Source organism: Pleurodeles waltl, chromosome 4_1 (genome assembly GCF_031143425.1).
Source record: "Pleurodeles waltl isolate 20211129_DDA chromosome 4_1, aPleWal1.hap1.20221129, whole genome shotgun sequence".
In the NCBI taxonomy this organism is placed as follows: Eukaryota; Metazoa; Chordata; class Amphibia; order Caudata; family Salamandridae; genus Pleurodeles; species Pleurodeles waltl.
The window spans coordinates 979,180,901-979,201,550 of record NC_090442.1 but is presented as its reverse complement, the minus strand read 5'-3'; the positions used below and the strand labels follow the sequence as shown (position 1 = coordinate 979,201,550).

Below are 20,650 nucleotides of genomic sequence, written 5' to 3'. Positions count from 1 at the left end.
TCCATCCTAATACATGTTGACCTTTATTCACCACATAATTTTTTCCAAAAAATGGTGTGTTATTCAAAAGACATTGAAGCCACAAAAAATCCCAACATGTTGATAAAAGAATGACTGCAACCATAGGCGTTAATGTCAATGCACTCTACTTTTCTTCCATTCCAATTTTCTTTGAAGAAGGCTTCCGAAACGATGAAAATGGAGAACCTGAATCAACCAGCATCACCGTTTTGTATCCATCAATATAAACTTCACACTTAGGACTCTTTGAGAATTTGACATCCACAGCAGTGGTACAGATATCATATTTGATATCGTACTCGTCAGTGTTAAGGATGCATGCATCACTTTTGTATTTATCTTTGACATCTTCATTTTTATTCTCTGCAATAAAATTCACATTACACGGAGATCTATAAACTGATGAAAAATGGCCAGTCCTTACCCACTTAAAACAATCCTAGGAAACAGCAGGACAATTGGTTTTGTAGACATGTGTAAGAGATCCACACCTAAAGCATTTATTCTTATTGCTCATAGCTTTATTGTTTTCCCTATTGTATTTATTTTTGTTTGCACTGCAAATAACAGCAACTTCCAATTGATTATCCTTCTCCTCATTCAACTTTTTATAAGAGCGTATAGAGCTTTCAATACCTATGACTATTTCAACAACTTCCTTCAATTAAGGATTTTTATGGCACAGTAGCTGTTCTTGTATTTTCTTGTTATAACAGTGCATTATCACCTGATCATGAATGTATTGATCATTAAGATTTCCAAATTCACATGTGGAAGCTAATGTGCGAAGAGCAGCCACATACCCTTCAACTGGTTCAGAAGATAGTTGATAGCGTGAATAAAAATTAAAACGCTTCATAACCACATTCGGTTCAATAGTGAAATGTAATTTCAACCTATCCACTGCCTCCGAGAACACATCATAATCTTCTTTAGCAGTGTAGAGGCAAATGATCAAAAATGTCCTGTGCTTCAGCTCTGATCGAATTTAGAAGTAAACCTTTTTGGCAGCAGAAAATGAATTAGCATCCATAGCTATCATTAAGTTGGTGAACAAACCAAACCACTTGCTCCATTTCATAGGAATATCCCCAGATTTTGTTGTAAAGGTCGGGTGGATTGCAGCACTGTTGCATGATGTAAAAGTGGTACAATGGTAAGCAATATTGAAGTGAGGAACACTATGTGAAAAAGGATTGAGCTGCCAATGGTTGGCTAAATGTTTAAAAAAAGTAGCTAAAAATTTAGAAATAGGGAGAAATATTATAAAATTAGTTTCAGCTTACCAAATTCAATCAATCAATTTGAAATAATAGTGCTTGTCCATGCCATAGAAAAACGAAAGTGCAAGGCTCTGTATAATTGTGAAGCTTTTGTAAAAGTACACAGTGGCAAGCAGTGTAAAATTGTGCCGGGTGGCTCAGAGCTTTCTACGTATGAAACATACGTGCGTGCAGGGTTGCTTGCAGCTTGAAAGGAATTTGTGACCAGGAAGAAGGGCGGCTGCATAGCCAAAACCCATTTGGATGAAGGCTGTGCCAGTGTCAGGATTCTGGTGTGAGGAAGTAAATTGACCTCCATCTGGTTGGCAAGCTAAGTTCTATGGTCATGCAGTGTTGGGACTTCTGACCAAGCGGTGCGATGAGAGAGAAAAGCGATTTCCTTGAGTAGCTCCTCAGTGTGGTGCACCACTGGGGACAGTGAGAGTCATCGCCAAAATGTAGTGATTATGATCAGAGCCGTGGAAGAGGATTAATTATTTTAAGAAGCATCCCCAGGAGCAGAGTGATGACCAGCTAGGCCGATGGTCATAGTCCAACTGCTGAGAAATCAAACGATACATTCCAAAACCGAACAGAACACAAAGAAGGCTCATGAAAGTGTGTGCAAACAGATGTAGATCATCAGTAAAGTAAAGGCTTTCTGTGGAACAGTAATAACAATAAATAATAAATCAAAATACTATAAATAAACAAGACTACTTTAAGAAAAAGATACACTACAACTAGGTTTTAAATCACCTGTAGCTTATGTGGCATTTGCTTTAATTTGACAGAGTGTGTTCTGGGAAATGTTGATTTATTTTTTTGTGGTGTTCAGTGATCAAACTAATTTCACTTTTAGAGGTTCAATGTCAACAGAGCTAGGAGTTTTCTTCTGTGGCCATATAAATAGAATTCTGAAACAAGATTTTTAATCAGAAAATACATACAAAATGAGTGCCTCAGGAGTCCAACAATTGTATTATAGAGTTTGCCCAGCCGGGCTGTTTCTTTGATGTATTGAAGAATAATAAAGAGAATTGTTTTAAGCCTTCATACCACGACTCCTATGTTATTGTGATATTGGAGAAGAGTGCATTAATATTGACACCATTGAACTATGTGTACTTGGTGAAAGTAGGAGAGAAGAAACAAAGAGATCAACTTCTATAATACAATTGTTGGACTCTTGAGACACTCCCTTTTGTGTGTTTTTTTCTGTTTAAATGTACTTATGGTTTTAGAGTAGTTTGACCATTTAAGGGTGAGTGCCAACCACTATTACCTTGTAGAACTAGCACTTGAGCCGCTGTCTGTAGCCAGAACTACTCTTGCTTTGGGAATATTGATAACATGTTTAATACAGAGATGTTAGCATTCTTGAAAACAATTTGCAACTTATTTTAAAATAAGTTACTTTTATAGGTATTGAGAACAATAGAGTAATTGCTAAGGATAAGATTTGGAACTATTTCTAATTGAAAGCCATTCTTTTGTCAATTTCAATGCACATTGATGAGTCAGAACTTCAGTCCCTGTGATTTTCTAACTTTTTATTTTACAATGATTGTAAAAAAGAACAAACCATTTTTATAACTATTTTCTTATAAGTCTTAATAATAACTAAGACTAATAAGTCTAGTAATCTAGAATGTCTTGCAAAGACCTTTGAAAGCTAGAATGCAGAGATGAATCTACACCTTCACAAACAGCCAAATATATTGAAGTCATAAAAATGCAGTCCAGAGCTGCAGCTCCTTATAACACAGCAAAACGGTGCTCTAGGTATACATTGGGCTCCACCGAAACAACTTGTACAGGGTAACATCCATTGGTGAAGGTGCAAGAAAGTTAATATTGAATTTTTTTTAAATGCATTTTTTTTCTGCCCTGGCGGAGAGAAATCTTGCCACAATTAAGACATTCTCAAATACAGATGTTCAGTTGACCCCAATCTGTTCTGTTTCTGATTGGCCTCTCATCAGTTGAAAGTTAAAATAAATGGTTTTACTTCCTAGATACTAAATAGACTGGTAATAGCTACAGGAATTGTTCTTCAGTACTTGAAATCACCCATATGTTTATGACTAGCCAAGTGGGATCAATGACATAACAAGGCATGCAAGACTAGAGAGAATATTGTACAGACTCAAGCATTATCAACACACTTTAAAATCGATGTGGTCTAATTACATTGATACCGATCTCTAGGCCAATGTAGTATTGCCCTGTAGTTGTTCTGTCCTATGTTGTAATCTTTTAATTTGTCAGCAGTAATTGAAAAATAACTGCATACATCATCTGAAGGAGCAGGTGGAGAAGGATTGACCACCTGAAAATGAACGACTGACGAGAAACCCTAGGATGCTGCAAAGAAGAATTCCTTTTCTGAGTGACTGGGAACCATGACCAGATGCGCTGGTCCCGCTCCCGTGTGAATAACCACATGCATGAAAGGCTCTGAATGCACCCATTTGGAAATGTAGTAACATTAAAACTGCATCAAGCTTATTGACCTCTGGCCATGCTTGGTCTATCAACGAGTAAACCACAACACCATTTTCTGAGTCCTGGAGAGACCCTTAAACCTCTGATGTCAAATTGAGTTGCCTTGTTAATAGTGGGCACTATATAATTGAAGGCAGATGAATAATGCCTTTAAGGGCCAAGGAGTGATACACTATAACCCAGGTCTAGCTTGCATAACAAGTAACCTCCTTGCCACACTGACCACAGGACTTCAGACTGCCACTTTTGGTCCCCTCTCATCTCAATACAGAAGAACTAGTGTTATTTTATTTTATTTTTAGATTGACCCATTTTCCTTATGGAATATGTATCCATTATCATCTTTTTTACCACACATGAGCACTTGGGTTTTTCAAGGTGGTGGGCACCCCAAACAACAATTAATACTGTTTTTAATATGCTTCTGCAAAGAGTGTATTTGTGTAACAGAAAACCTATTAAAAGGAAATGCAATGGTATAGTTACTCAAGGGTAACTGTTGCTTCATTATTAGTAGCAATATCAATACAATTAATGTATTACATAGCATAAAAAGCTTTACCTGCAGTCCTAATGAATAATCTAAATACGACTTGGAAGGATGTTCTTTTTTACTTTTATAAATATAGGTCAATTCATTTTGCAGTCTTACAAAGACCCAACCCCATGACTCTTCACAATGTATCCTCTCTATATTGTATTCAGTGTACTTACAGTGTTCTAAAATTGCTGTAGTATAATTTAAACTGTTAATAGTCCTATACATGCATTACATCAAATGGGGCTATGTATTAGTTTTGTTTATAGTATTCTATAATGAACCTTACCTCTAAATGTAGTGTGATGCTGCTTATTCTTATACCATTGTTTTACATTCGAATAAACAGGTTCATTTAGTTACAAAACAATAGTCAGTTCACCAACTTAGATTTTTTTATTATATCTGACCTCAACAAGTGCCTAATTTGTTATAGGACTGATTCAGAAAGGGAGTTGGGACAATAGGAGAATTGAGCTGTCAAATAATGTTTTTTTTTCTTTTGAGTTCTCATATCACCTGAAAAGAGCACACTCTGAAATTTAGACTTTAAGGGCTTATTACGACCTTGATGGATGGGTTTCCTCAATTACAGATGTGAGATCTATCCCGTCCACAGTATTACAATCTCCATAGTATATAAGGGGATCGCAATAAATCATGAGTCATCAAACTGACTAAACCTTAGTCCCTGAAAAAGACACTAAAATTGAACATCTTGCTTTCATCATTAGGTAGCAAAGAGACCATACCATGATCATTGGAACATAAAGTAGGGACCTGCACCATAAGATAAGCTTCTTAATATGCTTGTCTGAGACCAACCCAAAAAATAATTCCTAGAGTTGGACTTTAACCCCCATAGTGAACAGTAAGCCCCTCATTAAGAATGGCACAGAGCAGTATCCCCGGAAGGAAGACTGCCCCGGCCTTTCAGACTTACCCAACATCATTAGCCCCGATGTTACCAGGCTTGGGAACAGAGGATTCAGCCCTGTGAGTGGTGCTGTGTGGGATGTGGGCAGCTGCTGCACCTGGCCACTGCCCGCCCTGCAAATTTGGGGTGCTGCAAATGCTCACCTGCTTTTCCCTCTAGTTCCCATGATTGGCAAAAACAAAGCCCATGCATCCTTTTACCACCTGTTTCACACAGGTAGTAAAAATATGCAGATTTGGGCCTGCTATTTCCCAAGGAAAGGGTAAAAACACAGCGATATGCACCCCAAATGTTTGAGGTCATACTTGTTTTCCGGGGGAAGTAATCTGTAAACTCCGATTTAGGGGTGGGAAAAATGGCTGGAATCTGAGATACCAGACCCTTGGTATCCCTGTTGCTAAATGTGGAGACCTCTTAATGTGGGGCTAAGATTTAATGACATAACAATCTGTCCAACGTTACATAGCATGTAGTTATCATCGAAGGATATTAAGGCAGCCCATCATCCATTTGGACAGGTATCTGCTAGCAATGATTGTTTTCTCTTACTCTACGTCTCTTCCCTCACCCAGTAACAACTATTCACCACGCCATATGCCTCAGTAAACACACCAGATCAAAAGGAACCCAGGGTGCAAAGCTTCAACAAAAGACATACAAATGACAGTTCTGATACAGATCTGCGTTTAAAGACATAAAAGGTTTTACCTCAAAGTTTACCATGGCTCCTTCAAACTAGTTACTGATGAGAATGTACTGACACTGTGGAGAGTTAACCTCTCGCAAGACATGCTCTGTAACACATAAGTGAAATGTCTGTGCATTCCAAAACATCTTGTATAATAATATTTATATTTATATTAATTACGCTAATAATGCTACATGTATTTATGATTGCTCAATTTTGAAGAAAAGCATTTTAATATTTGAGTACTACCTATTGTGACAACAGGACTTGCAATAGGTGTCCAATAAAAATAGTGCTTATGGTGTATGTATTCTTATGGTGTGTTTGCTTATGGTGTGTATGTGTGTTGTACAAAAGTTACCACATTCTTGCAGACAAATAATTAAAAATCATTGACTTTTTTGCAGTGTGTGTATTGTATACTCAGGCTATTGGAAACAAGGAATGGAGAGAGGTATGTACCATTTTCAGATCTATATGTGCTGTAATGTGCACTCATTATTTTCTAGAATTCTATGTTAAGGGTCTTTCTAAGCTCATAAGTGCCACAGGTTTTACCTCATGGTGCTAAATTATTCATATTTCCATGACACAGCAGATCTTACACTATTGAGTTAATTCAGTTTAGTAGGACTAGCCATGTTTGGCTAGTTATTGGAAAATATGTTGGTTGGCTAGCTACTTAGTAATTGCATGATCTAAAGCAACTAATGGAATATCAGATGAGTCAAATTACCATGTTTTTATTTTTTTACTTTGTTTTATGGGTGACTCGTAAAAACCTGAATAATGAAATACAAAGTTTTTTTATGAGTGTAGATTCTTATCACTAAACTCTGAAACTGTGTAAAGTGACAACCTTATTAATCAATTCTGTTTATGGAGTTTCAGAACCAGAAAGCAAAAGAAACAAAACATGATCACCAATAAGCCATAGGCTAGTGTGTTCTATCCTACATATAAGAAACAATAAACTATCTGGCATTTTGATTTACTGTCCTTCTGGCACTTATGGGAGGTTCCTGTAGGCCTTACTGGTTGTGTAGCAGACCTTGCCAGCAGAAATTCTAACCACTATTCTAGGCAATTTTAATATTCATGTAGGTGAGGCACACATCATCTCCGCCAAAACTTTACTTATGGATTTAGGAGCTCTAGATTTAACACAATTGATAACTGGCTCTACTCATCTTAGAGGCCATACCATTGATCTGGTCTTTAGTAATCTTCCAAATGTATCAGCGCAGGCCCCTCTTCCCTTGATCTGGTCCGATCATTTTCTAGTCACACTTACGCTTCCCAAATCTCCTCCTCCAATCCACCAAACCCCTTGTAAGCTAGCTGTATGCCAGTGGTCAAAGTTGGACAGTTAGGACTGGAGGGACACTCTAGAGAACCTGCATTCCTCCCCCTCTTTTTCTGAGCCTTATACATCAGACAGTTTTGATAAGTGGATTTCTAAGTCCCTAGACATTATTTTACCAACTAAGACTATTCACAGTACTATCCGCCAAAGGAAATCACCTTGGTTCTCTCCTCATCTGCTGCATCTAAACCAAGAATGTAAGCAGATGGAGAGAAAGTGGAGGAAGTCTTAAGACAATGTCTCGAAAATGGATTACAGGAATGCGTTTAGATCCTTTCATACGGAAATTAAGGTTGCGCAGGCATCATATTACACCTCTAGGATAGAACAGTCCTCCCATTCTCCTAGAGAGATCTTTCTAATTTTTAAAGAAATGACTCAGTCTCCCTCTCCCAGTAATGTAATGAAAGGCTGTAAGTAATGCAGTAATGAGTTAGCCTATTTCTTCCAAAAACAAATGTATGATATTCAGGCAACTTTTCCTAGCACTTCCTTTTGTGAGGCTAAGCCAGCCCCTCTTGTTTATCTCTAGACTTCTAGAGCCTTACTCTCAGTCTTTCAGCCTCTGAGGGAAGACTTAGTAGATAATTACCTTCACTCTATAAAATCTGGATCTCCTTTGGACCTGTCCCCTCCGTCCATCCTAGCCTTAGGATCGGATGTTATAACGCCTGTACTAACCAATATTCCTAATGAATCTCTTTCTCATGGGCATCTACTGCAACACTGGAAACATGCTGTTGTCAAGCCTCCATTAAAAAAACCTACTCTCGATACAACACTACTCTGTAACTACAGACCGATTGCTCTTCTCCCTATAGCCTCAAAAATAATAGGGAAACACATTAACAATCAAGGGTCAGGTTTCCTTGAGGAGCATAATTTTATTCATGCCACCCAAATAGGATTCAGACCACAACACAGCATGGAAACTGCCTTGCTGGCTGTTACTGAAAGCACTCAACAACGTCTAGATGCGGGTGGATCTGCAGCAATTATTCTACTTGACCTGAGTGCCGCTTTTGACACTGTGGATCATAAGATGTTACTTCACAGATTTTCTCAATTGGGAATAAAAGGTACCAGTCTTAAATGGCTTTCCTCCTATCTGACTCAGAGGACTTTTCAAGTCCTTGATCAGACATACTTTTCTAACATTTTTCCTCTCACCTACAGGGTTCCACAGGGCTCGTCTTTGAGCCCTACGCTTTTGAATATTTATATGGCCCCTTTGGCAAAGATTGTGGAACCCCACAGTTTATCTCTTGTGTCCTATGCCGATGATATCCCATTGGTTTTCTCTACACCAAGTTAGAACAAGCTACTTCATCATCCCATCTGCTGGACATTGCTAGATGGATGGCGGACAGTAAGCTTAAGCTTAATGATGAGAAAACAGAGGTTATGTTGGTAGGGAACGTATCCATCCATAAGTCTTCTGCTCCAGTCCCAGCAGAATTTAAAGATCTTCCCCTGCCTAAAGACAATATAAAAAGTCTAGGCTTTTGGCTGGACTCCTGTCTCACGATGGAATGTCACTCCAAAAAACTTATAGCGACCTGTTTTAGTCTGTTAAGAACCTTCAGGAAAATCTTTACTTTCCTCCCTTTCCTGCCTAAAAACGTATTTCCCAAGCTCTCATATTGTCACGTCTAGATTATTTATGAGCTCTCCATTCTACGTTTTAAAGAGATTGCAGGTGGTACAAAATGCTACTGCCCCCCTATTGCTGGGCATTCCCAGACATCATTCTGCCAAAGCAGCCCTGGCCTCTCTCCATTGGCTCGCTATTGAACAACGTGTTAATTTTAAAGCCATGTGTCTTGTTCATCGGGCACTTCAGAAAAAGGGTCTGGCTTTTCTTAGGCAGATCATAACTCCCTATACTCCACTTAAATCCTCATCTGCTTCCTTAATTAATATTTGTTGTGTCAAGAAAGCAAGATGGGGGGTAGCTCCTTTGCCTATAAAGCAGCTAATTTATGCAATTTCTTCCCAGGGGAACTCCGCTTAGAGAACTCGGAACTCTCCTTTCATAAACATTTGAAGACTTTACTGTTCCCTCTATAGTTTTCTTTGCCTGTTTAACGGTTCTGCATCAGCACTGGGAAGCCTTCGGGTAGCCATGCGCTCTATAAATCTTAATAATAATAATAAATAACCATACCCATTAACCAACTCATCTTCCTCCTCCATCACCTTTTCCCCTCACACTCTTGCAGTGAAACAGTTGGTAAGTCACTGGCTATCGACCCTGCTGTATAGGCCAAAGGTCATCAGTGAGTTGACTCCAAAGTTTCAATCCCAAATTGCTTATCAATGTCTGCTTTCAGAGCCTCCCTGAATGGGGTAGCAGATGTAACAATTTGAGATAACTAGGGCTTGACAACTCATTGAATTCAAAGGATAGGAGGTTAATATATGGGGCTCATTACTACTGATATGTCTGGTTTATTCTCTGAATAACACGTTAGCTTCTCCATTTTCAGTGGATGTCACATCTTATGTAGCCAGGCTGAATGGGTTAGCCTATCTGATCCCCACAAGAAGAGGACCGCCAGGTGTGCCACCCCCAGCGCTAAAGCAATTTTGGAGACTTTAACAGATAATGTTAATAGAATTTAATGCAACCGAATATATAATATGTGGGGAAGCAGAGGACCCGAGTATTGAAAAATGTATCATTATTGTCTAGGATTTTCTCCCAGTACCTAGTAAACTTGGGGAACTTCCATAGCAAATATAGCAGCAAGCCGGTAGTCTCACAACCTAGCCAGCACTCCTTGCTATGGTCAGCGCACCATTGCGTATATGTGTGTGTAGTCTAACGGAAAGCTGGCATACTCATTGTCTGATCTGAAGATAATGTATGTGATCTGATTCTAGAAGTCTGTATCAGCTTTCAGTCTGTCAAATGGGATAATCCCTTATGTATCAAATGTGCCTGATTCTTTTGCAGCCAGTTTACCTCCGAGGGTAAAGCCTGGGTTGTCGAAGATTGGTGTCATTGGGGATGGATGGGACATTAACCCCCTGCGAACTACTATTACTCCAGTATTGGAACTTTCATAGATTCACATGCTTGAATCATTCCCCGTCGTCGAGATGGGAGTCCCGGTATAATTTTCATAAGTAATGTTAAAACATATTGAAGAGAAAAAGGCCCTAGGCCTCTTCAATTTGATAGTCTATCAGAGTCATTTTGTGAAAAGGACCAAACTTGATCCTCCACCAATCAGGCGACAGCACCCTTCAGAACCTCCTGAGAGAAGCTCTAACACCTCAGATTTTCTACCGCACGTCGTGCTAGGGAGTCTCCTCAGAGCTCTGCTCTGTTTTCACACCTTTATTCAGCTCTTTTTCTCTCAGAGAAACTCAATTATTTTGATTTGTCAACTATGTCTGACAAGGAAAAGAAAAGTCTCTTTAGAGACTGCAAGACTTGTGGGAAGAAAAGACTTCATTCTGAAGATCCTCATCAAGATTGCATTTACTGCCTCTATCCAGATCATTCAGCCAAGGACTGTAAGATTTGCCGTACTTTTTCTTCTAAAACCTTAAAGGATAGAGAAGGCAGATTACTAATATGGCTGCAGAAACTGAAGCATAGGAAGGATCCAGTTTCTGATTCTGAGAGTGAGGAATCATCCACTTCCAAGAGATCAACTAAAAGAGCAAGATCACGCTCTAGATCTCCCTCACAAACCTCAAGGAAAGCCCTCAAAAAGACTGCTTCAGGGTCTTATAAGGGTCGCAGCCCATCTTCTTCCCCAACTAGACTCTCAAGTAAAGAGGGGAAAAAACATTCTTCCAGTTCTGAGAGGCACAAGAAATCCTCATGTGTTCCACCATCTGTGCCTTTCAAGAAGCCATCTTCTGTGACTGGAAAAAAGGCCTCGTCGACGGATTCCCCGTCGACGGCACCGTCGGTGGGCGCATTGCCGACGACTCCAACTACTTTAGGTGTTCCGTCGTCCACGGCTCCGTCGGCGACATCGTCGATGAGTACACCACCGTCGACGAGAACTACAACGACGACTTCAGCGTCGACGACCGTCTACACCTCGTCATCGTCGACGCCGCTGGTGTCAGTATCAGCTTTACCGTCGACAAGGACTTCGTCGACGGTAGACTCGTCGGCGAAGCTTGCGGCTATTAAAATAACAGTGCGTCCAGCATCGACGGCACCGTCTACGACAAAGTCAATTTACACGTCGTCGACGAGGTCGTCGACGACACCGTCGACGAGGGAAAAATACCAAAAAAGAACAGAAACATTAACTCCAACCCACACTTCACCTAGTAAGGTATCCTCCCTGGTACCAGTACATCTTTTGGAGGGAGATGATGATTCAGACGAAGATGGGCCTTTTGGTACGGCCCACAGCCCCTCTGAATTGAATGTAAAATATCAGGAAGAGGAGGAATATGAGGAAGCTTATGATCCCCAGGCTTCCTTGGAGCATCAGCAGTATCAACAGGGAACGTATATCCCTTCCGACCTGCTTACTGGCCTTAGAGCCATGTTGGTGGATTATAACAGAAGGTTTCCTCCACAAGGAGAACAGCCTCATCCATCGCCCATTTCTGGTCCCTCTACTCCACATCAAAGACCGACGACTTTGCATCTCACAGATGTGGCTACCCCAGACATGACAATTCCCCAGGACACTGACGTTTCAGATGGAGATCAAGAAGAAGGAGAGCTCATAGATACTCACTCAGAGTGGGACGAGTATATTATTCCTGCTCCATCTTCTCCTTCTCATTCGAAGGTGGAGTCCCCACCTGAAGACATTGGAGGCTTTCTCAATCTCTTAGAGAGGGCAGCCAAGCGCTTTGCATTACCGCTACCCACGAAGCAAACAGATTGTTTCCTTTATGATTTTAAAGAGCCCTTTCAGAAGTCTGTGCGTTCCATCCCGATGGTGAACTACTTGTGGGAAGAAGGCCTTAAAGTCATGACTAATCCAGCAACTGTCACAGCAGTTTTACCACGTCTGGATAAGAAATACAAAGCTCCCGATGATGCCCCAACATGCTTGACAGGCCATCCTCCTCCAGATTCCGTAGTAGCTCAAGCGGCTCAAAGAAGATCAAAGAATCCTTCTGCTCCAATTTCTGCACCCCCAGATAAGGAGGGTAGAAGGCTAGACAACATAGGAAAAAGATTTTCTTCTATGGCCAGCTTAGTGCTTAGAGCTGCCAACTCCTTGGCTATTTTGTCTCGATACGACAGACAGCTTTGGGCAGATATTGCACCTTTCATTCGTCAACTGCCGGAAGACGTAAAATCAGAAGCAAATAAGACTGTGCAAGAGGGTCAACGCGCGTCTGCAGAGCTTATAGACTGCGCAATGGACATAGCGACCACTGCTTTCAGACAGCTTGCAGGTGCTGCTGTATTAAGAAGACAGGGCTGGCTCAAAGCCACCTCATTTCGTCCAGAAGTCCAGAATAAGATCCTAGACTTACCCTTTGATGGCCAAGCGTTATTTGGCAAATATGTGGACGAAGCCCTACAGTCAATTAAAACGGACACGGACACTGCAAGGTCACTAGGGACCCTGCAATATCGGAAATCGTCCTTTCGCCCTAGGGGGCGCGGCCAGCCCTCTTACAGAGGAGGGTATCAACAACAGAGATACTCTTCCTATCCGTCATCTTCACAACAATTTCAGCCATACTATTCCCAAAGACAACCGACTCAACCAGCCTATAATAGACCGGCAGGCCGTGGACGCTCAACCCGCCCTGCTAAGGATGCAGCTCGTAGAACCTGATGTCTTCGAGGCGCCGGCTACGCCCAGTCTTCCTCCTGTCACCCTGGGCGGAAGAATTTCCTTATTTCTCAGTCAATGGAAAACCATTACGTCAGACAAGTGGGTCCTACAATTAGTGGAACGGGCCATACTTTAGAATTTGTCCAGAAACCTCCCCCCAACCCTCCCCGCAGGACTCCTTCAAGATACCCTCAACAACTCAAAGAAGAGATCTACAAACTCCTTCTCAAGGGAGCTATAGAGAAGGTGCCTCGGGATCAACGAGGAACAGGATTTTATTCCAGGTTCTTCATAATTCGAAAAAAGCGGAAGGATTGGAGACCGATCCTCGATTTAAGGCAACTAAATGTATACCTGAAGAAGCAATCGTTTCGAATGATCAGCCTGCAGGACGTCCTTCTGCGTCTCAATCAAAGAGATTTTATGTCATCGCTTGACCTCAAGGACGCATACTTCCACATACCGATCCACCCTGCCCACAGAAATTTTTTGAGATTTACCGTAGCCGGCAGCCATTATCAATATCGCGTCCTTCCCTTCGGGCTCAAATCAGCCCCAAGAATATTTACCAAATGCCTAGCACCAGTGGCAGCCTTTCTCAGGAGAAGAAAGCACCAGGTTTTTCCATACTTAGACGACTGGTTAATAAAGGCAAAGACTTACACAGGAGCACACAAGTCAACAAAAAAGTGCGTTTCCTTGCTGACCAATCTCGGGTTCACGATCAACTGGGAGAAGTCCAACCCTCTACCAGGCCGCATGATTATTTTTCTGGGAGCAGAACTGAACACGGACTCCGGCATCGCATGCCCCACGTTAGACAGACAACAAAGGTTACTAGCCTTAGGGAGTTTCATACACAAGAGACGAAAGGTTACAGTCCGTCTCTTCAAATCACTTTTGGGCATGATGTCTTCATGCATACCTCTGATCCCTCTGTGTCGGCTAAAGATGCGCCCCTTGCAGGAGCAGCTAAACCGTCAATGGCTTCAAGTATCAGGAACTTTCGAAGACCAGATACAAATTACTCCCACAATGATCAAAACTCTCAAGTGGTGGTCTCAAAAGCATCATCTCTCTATCGGTCTCTCGTTTCTTCAACAGCCAGCCCCGTGGACCATAACAACAGATGCCTCACTGGAAGGCTGGGGCGCAGTATTACCGGACCTGAAAATAAGTGGCAAATGGCCAACTCATCTGGCATCAAGGCATATCAATTGGCTAGAACTCAGGGCAGTGCACCTTGCCTTACAAGCGTTTCTCCCAAGAATCCAGGGATCGCGAGTGGTGATAAGAACAGACAACACCACTACGATGCACTATCTCAACAAACAAGGAGGTACAAGATCTCTCACCCTCTCCAGGGAAGCCCAAGCGATCTTGAACTGGGCCTCGCAGCAAGGCGTCACAATATCGGCGGTGCACTTGCCGGGAATAAACAACAAGGCAGCAGATGCGCTCAGCAGGCAGAAATCGGACTGCCAAGAGTGGGAACTAGACCAGACGGTGCTCACCCAGATTTTTTCTCAGTGGGGAACACCAACAGTGGATCTGTTTGCGAAGCAGGACAACGCCAAATGCCAGTTCTTCGCAAGTTGTCATCACCAAAAGGGATCTTGGGGGAATGCGTTTTCGATAGTCTGGTCAGACATCTTTGCTTACGCCTTTCCTCCCATTCCGTTGATCCCAAGGGTCCTCACGAAGATGAAAACAGAACCGTGCACTCAAATACTGATAGCCCCGTACTGGCCGCGCCAACATTGGTTCACAGAGCTCCTCCTTCTTTCAGTCAAACCTCATATTCCGCTGGAGCCGTTACCTCATTTACTAACGATGAACAACGGCCAAGTTCGACACCCCGATCCGGAGTCAATGCGGTTAGCGGCATGGCTCCTCACCACAGAGAATTTGCGCATTTGAATATCTCACAGGACTGCAGAGATATTTTGTCACAGGTCAGAGCGGATAGCACGAACAAGGCGTATCAGTGTAAATGGAAGAGATTCTGTGCCTGGTGTCATCAGTGTCAAATCGACCCTTTTCTTTCACCACCAGAAGAGATTTTGCCTTATCTCTTAGAGTTAGCTCGATCTGGCCTAGCACATTCGTCCATTAAAGTTCATGTAGCAGCCATAACTGCATACAGGCGTTCAGATGACACACCCTCGCTCTTCTCTTCTCGGCTGATTAAGAGATTTCTAAAGGGATTGTTCAGGGTTTACCCTCCTTTCAGACCTCCACCTCCTTCGTGGAACCTGAACATTGTTCTGGCACAACTGATGAAGCATCCTTTTGAACCGATACACCGTGCTTCCCTCAAACATTTATCATGGAAAGTTGCCTTATTGATAGCTCTTACATCAGCTAGGCGGGTCAGTGAGGTACAAGCGCTCTCCTTCCAAGAGCCATTCCTGCAGTTTAAACAAGATAGACTACTAATGCGCACTAACCCGCATTTTTTTCCAAAGGTTCCGTCAGACTTTCACATTAACGAGCCTCTGGTCTTCAAGTCTTTTTTCCCTCATCCATCTACTCCAGCGGAGAGAGCATTACACTCTCTAGACGTGAAAAGATGCGTTCAATTTTATTTGGACAGGACAAGAGCTTTTCGGCGCTCTAATCAGCTATTTGTGGCGTACAGTGCCCCTAGGAAGGGGTACCCACTATCCAAGCAGAGTATTTCAAGATGGATCGCCTCTGCTATTCGCTTCTGCCATCAGGCAGCGGGCAAACCTTTGCAGTCATCTGTGCATGCTCACTCGACGAGAAAAGTCTCATCGTCAGCAGCACTGTTTGCCGGAGTGCCACTACAAGACATATGTAGGGCAGCAACATGTCATACCTTTACTAAACACTATTGCTTGGAGTCCCTCTCGCACGGAGAGGTAGCAGTGGGCCAAGCGGTTCTCAGGAATCTCTTCAGGTGAAGATGAGCCATTTCTCCTACATCCCTCCATCCTAGAAAAGGTATGCACATAAAAAAAAAAAAAAAAAAGAGAAATGTATCTAAAGATAATAGAACAATCTCATAATCCCATAAGTAAGCGGGTTATCAGATATTGAACAGCTTACATTACTGTCTTATGTTTTAATACTGGTTTCTTATTTAAATTTCATCATGTATCCTCACAGGAATATTCCTATTTATCTTAGAGATAAAAAGATACTTATATGTTTATGTATATATACGGGTGTATAGATAGATGTGTATATATGTATATGTATATATAGAGATAGATATAGGGACATATGTCAGTGCACTCATATACTTCATCAATTTATACATGATGATCATAAGGTTTTGTGGCCTAAGATAACCTGTTTATTAAAGGGGTTGTCTTTTTTTCAATGTGCATAGATATTGCTTTCTACTCTGATTTAAGCATGTGAATCTATGAAAGTTCCAATACTGGAGAAAGAAAATAAGTTACTTACCTGTAACTGTAGTTCTCCCCGGAGAAGCTCACTTCACCTCTTTCTTGCTAGTAGTATATATACTCATAGTAATATACGCACTTGTGCGTTGAAAATCTGAGGTGTTAGAGCTTCTCTCAGGAGGTTCTAAAGGGTGCTGTCGCCTGATTGGTGGAGGATCAAGTTTGGTCCTTTTCACAAAATGACTCTGATAGACTATCAAATTGAAGAGGCCTAGGGCCTTTTTCTCTTCAATATGTTTTAACATTACTTATGAAAATTATACCGGGACTCCCATCTTGACGACGGGGAATGATTCAAGCATGTGAATCTATGAAAGATTCCAATACTGGAGAACTACAGTTACAGGTAAGTAACTTATTTTCTTCTGTCCCAGACGGTCAGGGAGACTCGAGTAACAAGGACGGAGTATATACCCCATGTCCTATGTTTCTGAGGCAGCCAAGGATCCTTCCAAATATGTATGCTTGATATAGCCTGGTCCATAAAGCACCTGTGTTTCGCCGCTTCCGCATTGCCCCACTCCACCATGCAGTGCAGCTGCACTGCTTGATAATAATGAGTAATATGGGGCGCACCGAGGCTCCCATCTCTGCCACTGGTCCTTAGACGGACATATGATGCATAGGTGGCCTTTTTAAGTCCCACACAAATTAATTAATTTCTGTCTGCAGTTATCTTCAAAGCATTGCGGAGAGATGTTGATGGAAGAGACTGCAATAACAGTAATACCTTAGGCAGAACAGTCATTTATAAGGCTGCTATCCAAACCAACTACCACAGTTGATACTAGTGCCGTAGGCTAGATCGGATTTCACATGCCTAAGGAGGAAGTGGTAGTTGATCATAACTGTGATTGTGGTGTGAGGTGCAATTTGTAGGCCTAAGTATGAGTTGGACGTTTCGGCCCTAGTATTAGGGTACTGAGCATCTCTTTGGGATTGATGGGCCAAGGGATTGGTGAGATGTACGGCCTGTGATTTATGTTGGCTGGCCTTAAAAACCCAGATATCTCCAAATCGTTTGCATTTATCTACCAGGGCAAATAGTGAATTAAGAAGATCCCTTAAGGCCACAGTCACATCATCAGCTTAGATGCTGATGGTGTGAGTATCAACTCCAAAGTGCGCCACTGTGCTCAGCAGGTTGTCTGTCGCATACTGGGCCATTGGCTATATCTAGAGCTCATACAGAAGCAGAGATAGTGGACAAGCCTGTCACGTTCCTGCTCCGTGTGGAAAAGGAGACAGAAGAGAAGCTGTTCACATGCATCACCGCTCTGGGAGAGCTATATACAATCCAGTGGCAAAACTTGCAATTCAAAGCCAAAGTGTTTCAGGGTAGCAGTTAAGTATGGCCTGTGAAAACCTTCTTTCTTTTAATGTGCTCCATCTATCCTCATAATATACAAACATTTTGAGGTGGTGACAATTTTTCAAATTCCAGCTGTATATATTTTTCCTTGCTTGATTAACATGTTCATAATATGTAAATACTTAGGGGGTTATTCCAACTTTGGAGGAAGTGGTAATCCGTCCCAAAAGTGACGGTAAAGTGACGGATATACCACCAGCCGTATTACGAGTCCATTATATCCTATGGAACTCGTAATACGGCTGGTGGTAAATCCGTCACATTTGAGACGGATTACCACCTCCTCCAAAGTTGGAATAACCCCCTTAGTCCCTTTGGCATAATGCTAGGGAGAACCTGGCAATGTTCCTTCTTTGCAAAACTGCAGTAGCGGCCATGGGCCAGCTATACGAAGAACTAGGTATTCCTAAATTACTATCAATCCCTTTGGAGATAAAAATCGATCTTGGCGATATGCTGAATACAACAAATGTCAAAATTGCAACAGCTGCAAAGTGATGCAATTCACGTAGCAAATCAATGTCTTTAAGGTTTGGAAAATACAGTTTGGAAATAATGATTTGCGTAAGCCATGCAAATAGCAATCACGATTTGATGCAAAAATATCACTGATTCATGAAAGGTAATTACCAGTTGCAAATTATAAAATATTTAACAAACGACTCCATAATAGCAGACCTCTATGTCATGATGTAACAGAACAGGATTTCTGCAGTACATTTGAGAAAGAGGAACAGTTTTTTCAGTCTATGGGTAGTATTATGTGGGCACTGTGAAGAGAAGGTGCGTTTGTATTCAGACTGAGCATGAAATTCTTCCTAAATCTCACAGATGAGCAATAGCCATTAGTGAGACCACCAAACATAGCTCAGTCCTGCTCAGAATACCATGTACAAGTGTGATCACTCTTCCTGAATTCTAATACCTAGCCATCAACAGTACCTATGGCAGCTGGACATACAAGCATGCGTCGCTGAAACGCTTGTATAGCTGCACAGTTGAAGGAGAAATTCTGAAACGTTGCTCATTTTTCTTGTCATTGAACGGGACACACATACTTATCAGGCTCCACCAGCAAATAAATAATATGTTTAGAAAAAGGAAAGGTGATAAGTCATTGATTATCGCTGTGGTCCCGGATTCTAGTAAAAACATAGCAGATTAAGGGGGTGATTCTGACCGCGGCGGACGGCGGTCACCGCCCGCCAAGCGGTTCCCGCCGAAAGACCGCAGCGGTCATTCTGGCTTTCCCACTGGGCCGGCGGGCGACCGCCGAAAGTCCGCCCGCCAGCCCAGCGGGAAACACCCTTCCCACGAGGACGCCGGCTCAGAATGGAGCCGGCGGAGTGGGAAGGTGCGACGGGTGCAGTTGCACCCGTCGCGAATTTCAGTGTCTGCAAAGCAGACACTGAAATTCTTCGTGGGGCCCTCTTACGGGGGCCCCTGCAGTGCCCATGCCATTGGCATGGGCACTGCAGGGGCCCCCAGGGGTTCCGCGGCACCCCCTACCGCCATCCTGTTCCTGGCGGGAGAACCACCAGGAACCGGATGCCGGTAGGGGGTGTCAGAATCCCCATGGCGGCAGAGCGCGCTCCGCCGCCATGGAGGATTCTCAAGGGCAGCGGGAAGTCGGCGGTACACCGCCGACTTTCCGTTTCTGGCCGCGGCTGAACCGCCGCGGTCAGAATGCCCAGCGGTGCACCGCCAGCCTGTTGGCAGTGCTACCGCCGACCTCCGCCATGGCGGTAATTACCGCCAGGGTCAGAATGACCCCCTAAGTGTATCATTATTACTCTGGTTATATGTATGATTCGTGTATGTTACAAAATAATGCTCTTCATTCTCTCCTTGCCAGAGGTCACTTTGAAGGTCACTTTTTAGGATGCAACAGTGCACTCCTATCTACATAATCTTCAACCAACACTGAAGGTCACTTTTTAGGATGCAACAGTGCACTCCTATCTACATAATCTTCAACCAACACATATCACCAGCACTTAATGTATTTTACTGTTACGTGAGGGGACCTCTGCCATCTGACACTTTATTTCATCCCTGTCACTGCTAGGCAACAATACCATAATGCTGTACCTACTCAGATAAGGTACATGGTGGATTGCAGAGTTGGAATCCTTATGTCTAATTTCTGAAGTCTGCATAATTAAAGATGGGCATTAATGTTTGACTCAACTAATGCTACATCTATAACTTTCATTACTTGCTGTGCGAGTTTGCAAAACAAAGCCATCAATAGAGGTCTGCTAATAGAAGTGGAGGACAGTGACTTAGGGCTTGATTTAGATCTTGACGGTGTTACCGCCAAGCCGTGTTGGGCCCGAAAAGTCCATCAAATCGGTTTTGTTCTGCCAATCATATTTAAATGTATTGTGGTTGATCCAAAGACCACCACAACGGGGTGTACTCCGTTGCCCCAGCTGCTTCCCGCAGCCAACACGGTGAGATCTAATGCTGATGAATAGCCCACCATCGCTGTTTTGACGGTGGAATCCTGCAGAGCCTATTTAGATAACACTTTCGTACTGTCAGCTTGTCAGCAGTGGTCCCATGATGGTGGGAGTCTGTTGTGGGACCCGTTCAGTATAGTACTTTGGCTGTGGCCATTGGTTGGATGCTAGCAGCCCACACCTGTAGAATACCTGCAAACTACACTATAAAGCGCACTTCATTTCAGACCATGATCCTTTGCGATCACACTGCATCAGATAATTCTTCTAGCG

The 20,650-nt window shown here is 42.5% G+C and overlaps 1 protein-coding gene across 1 annotated transcript in view; it reads left to right on the top strand.

Moving 5' to 3' along the window:
* CPNE8 (copine 8) overlaps window positions 1-20,650 on the top strand; it is a 934,223-nt gene that overhangs the window by 243,736 nt on the left and 669,837 nt on the right. Inside the window, exon 3 of the mRNA XM_069229743.1 lies at window positions 6,362-6,408. Within this exon, the coding sequence (XP_069085844.1) occupies window positions 6,362-6,408 (47 nt within the window). The remainder of the gene's footprint in view (window positions 1-6,361; window positions 6,409-20,650) is intronic.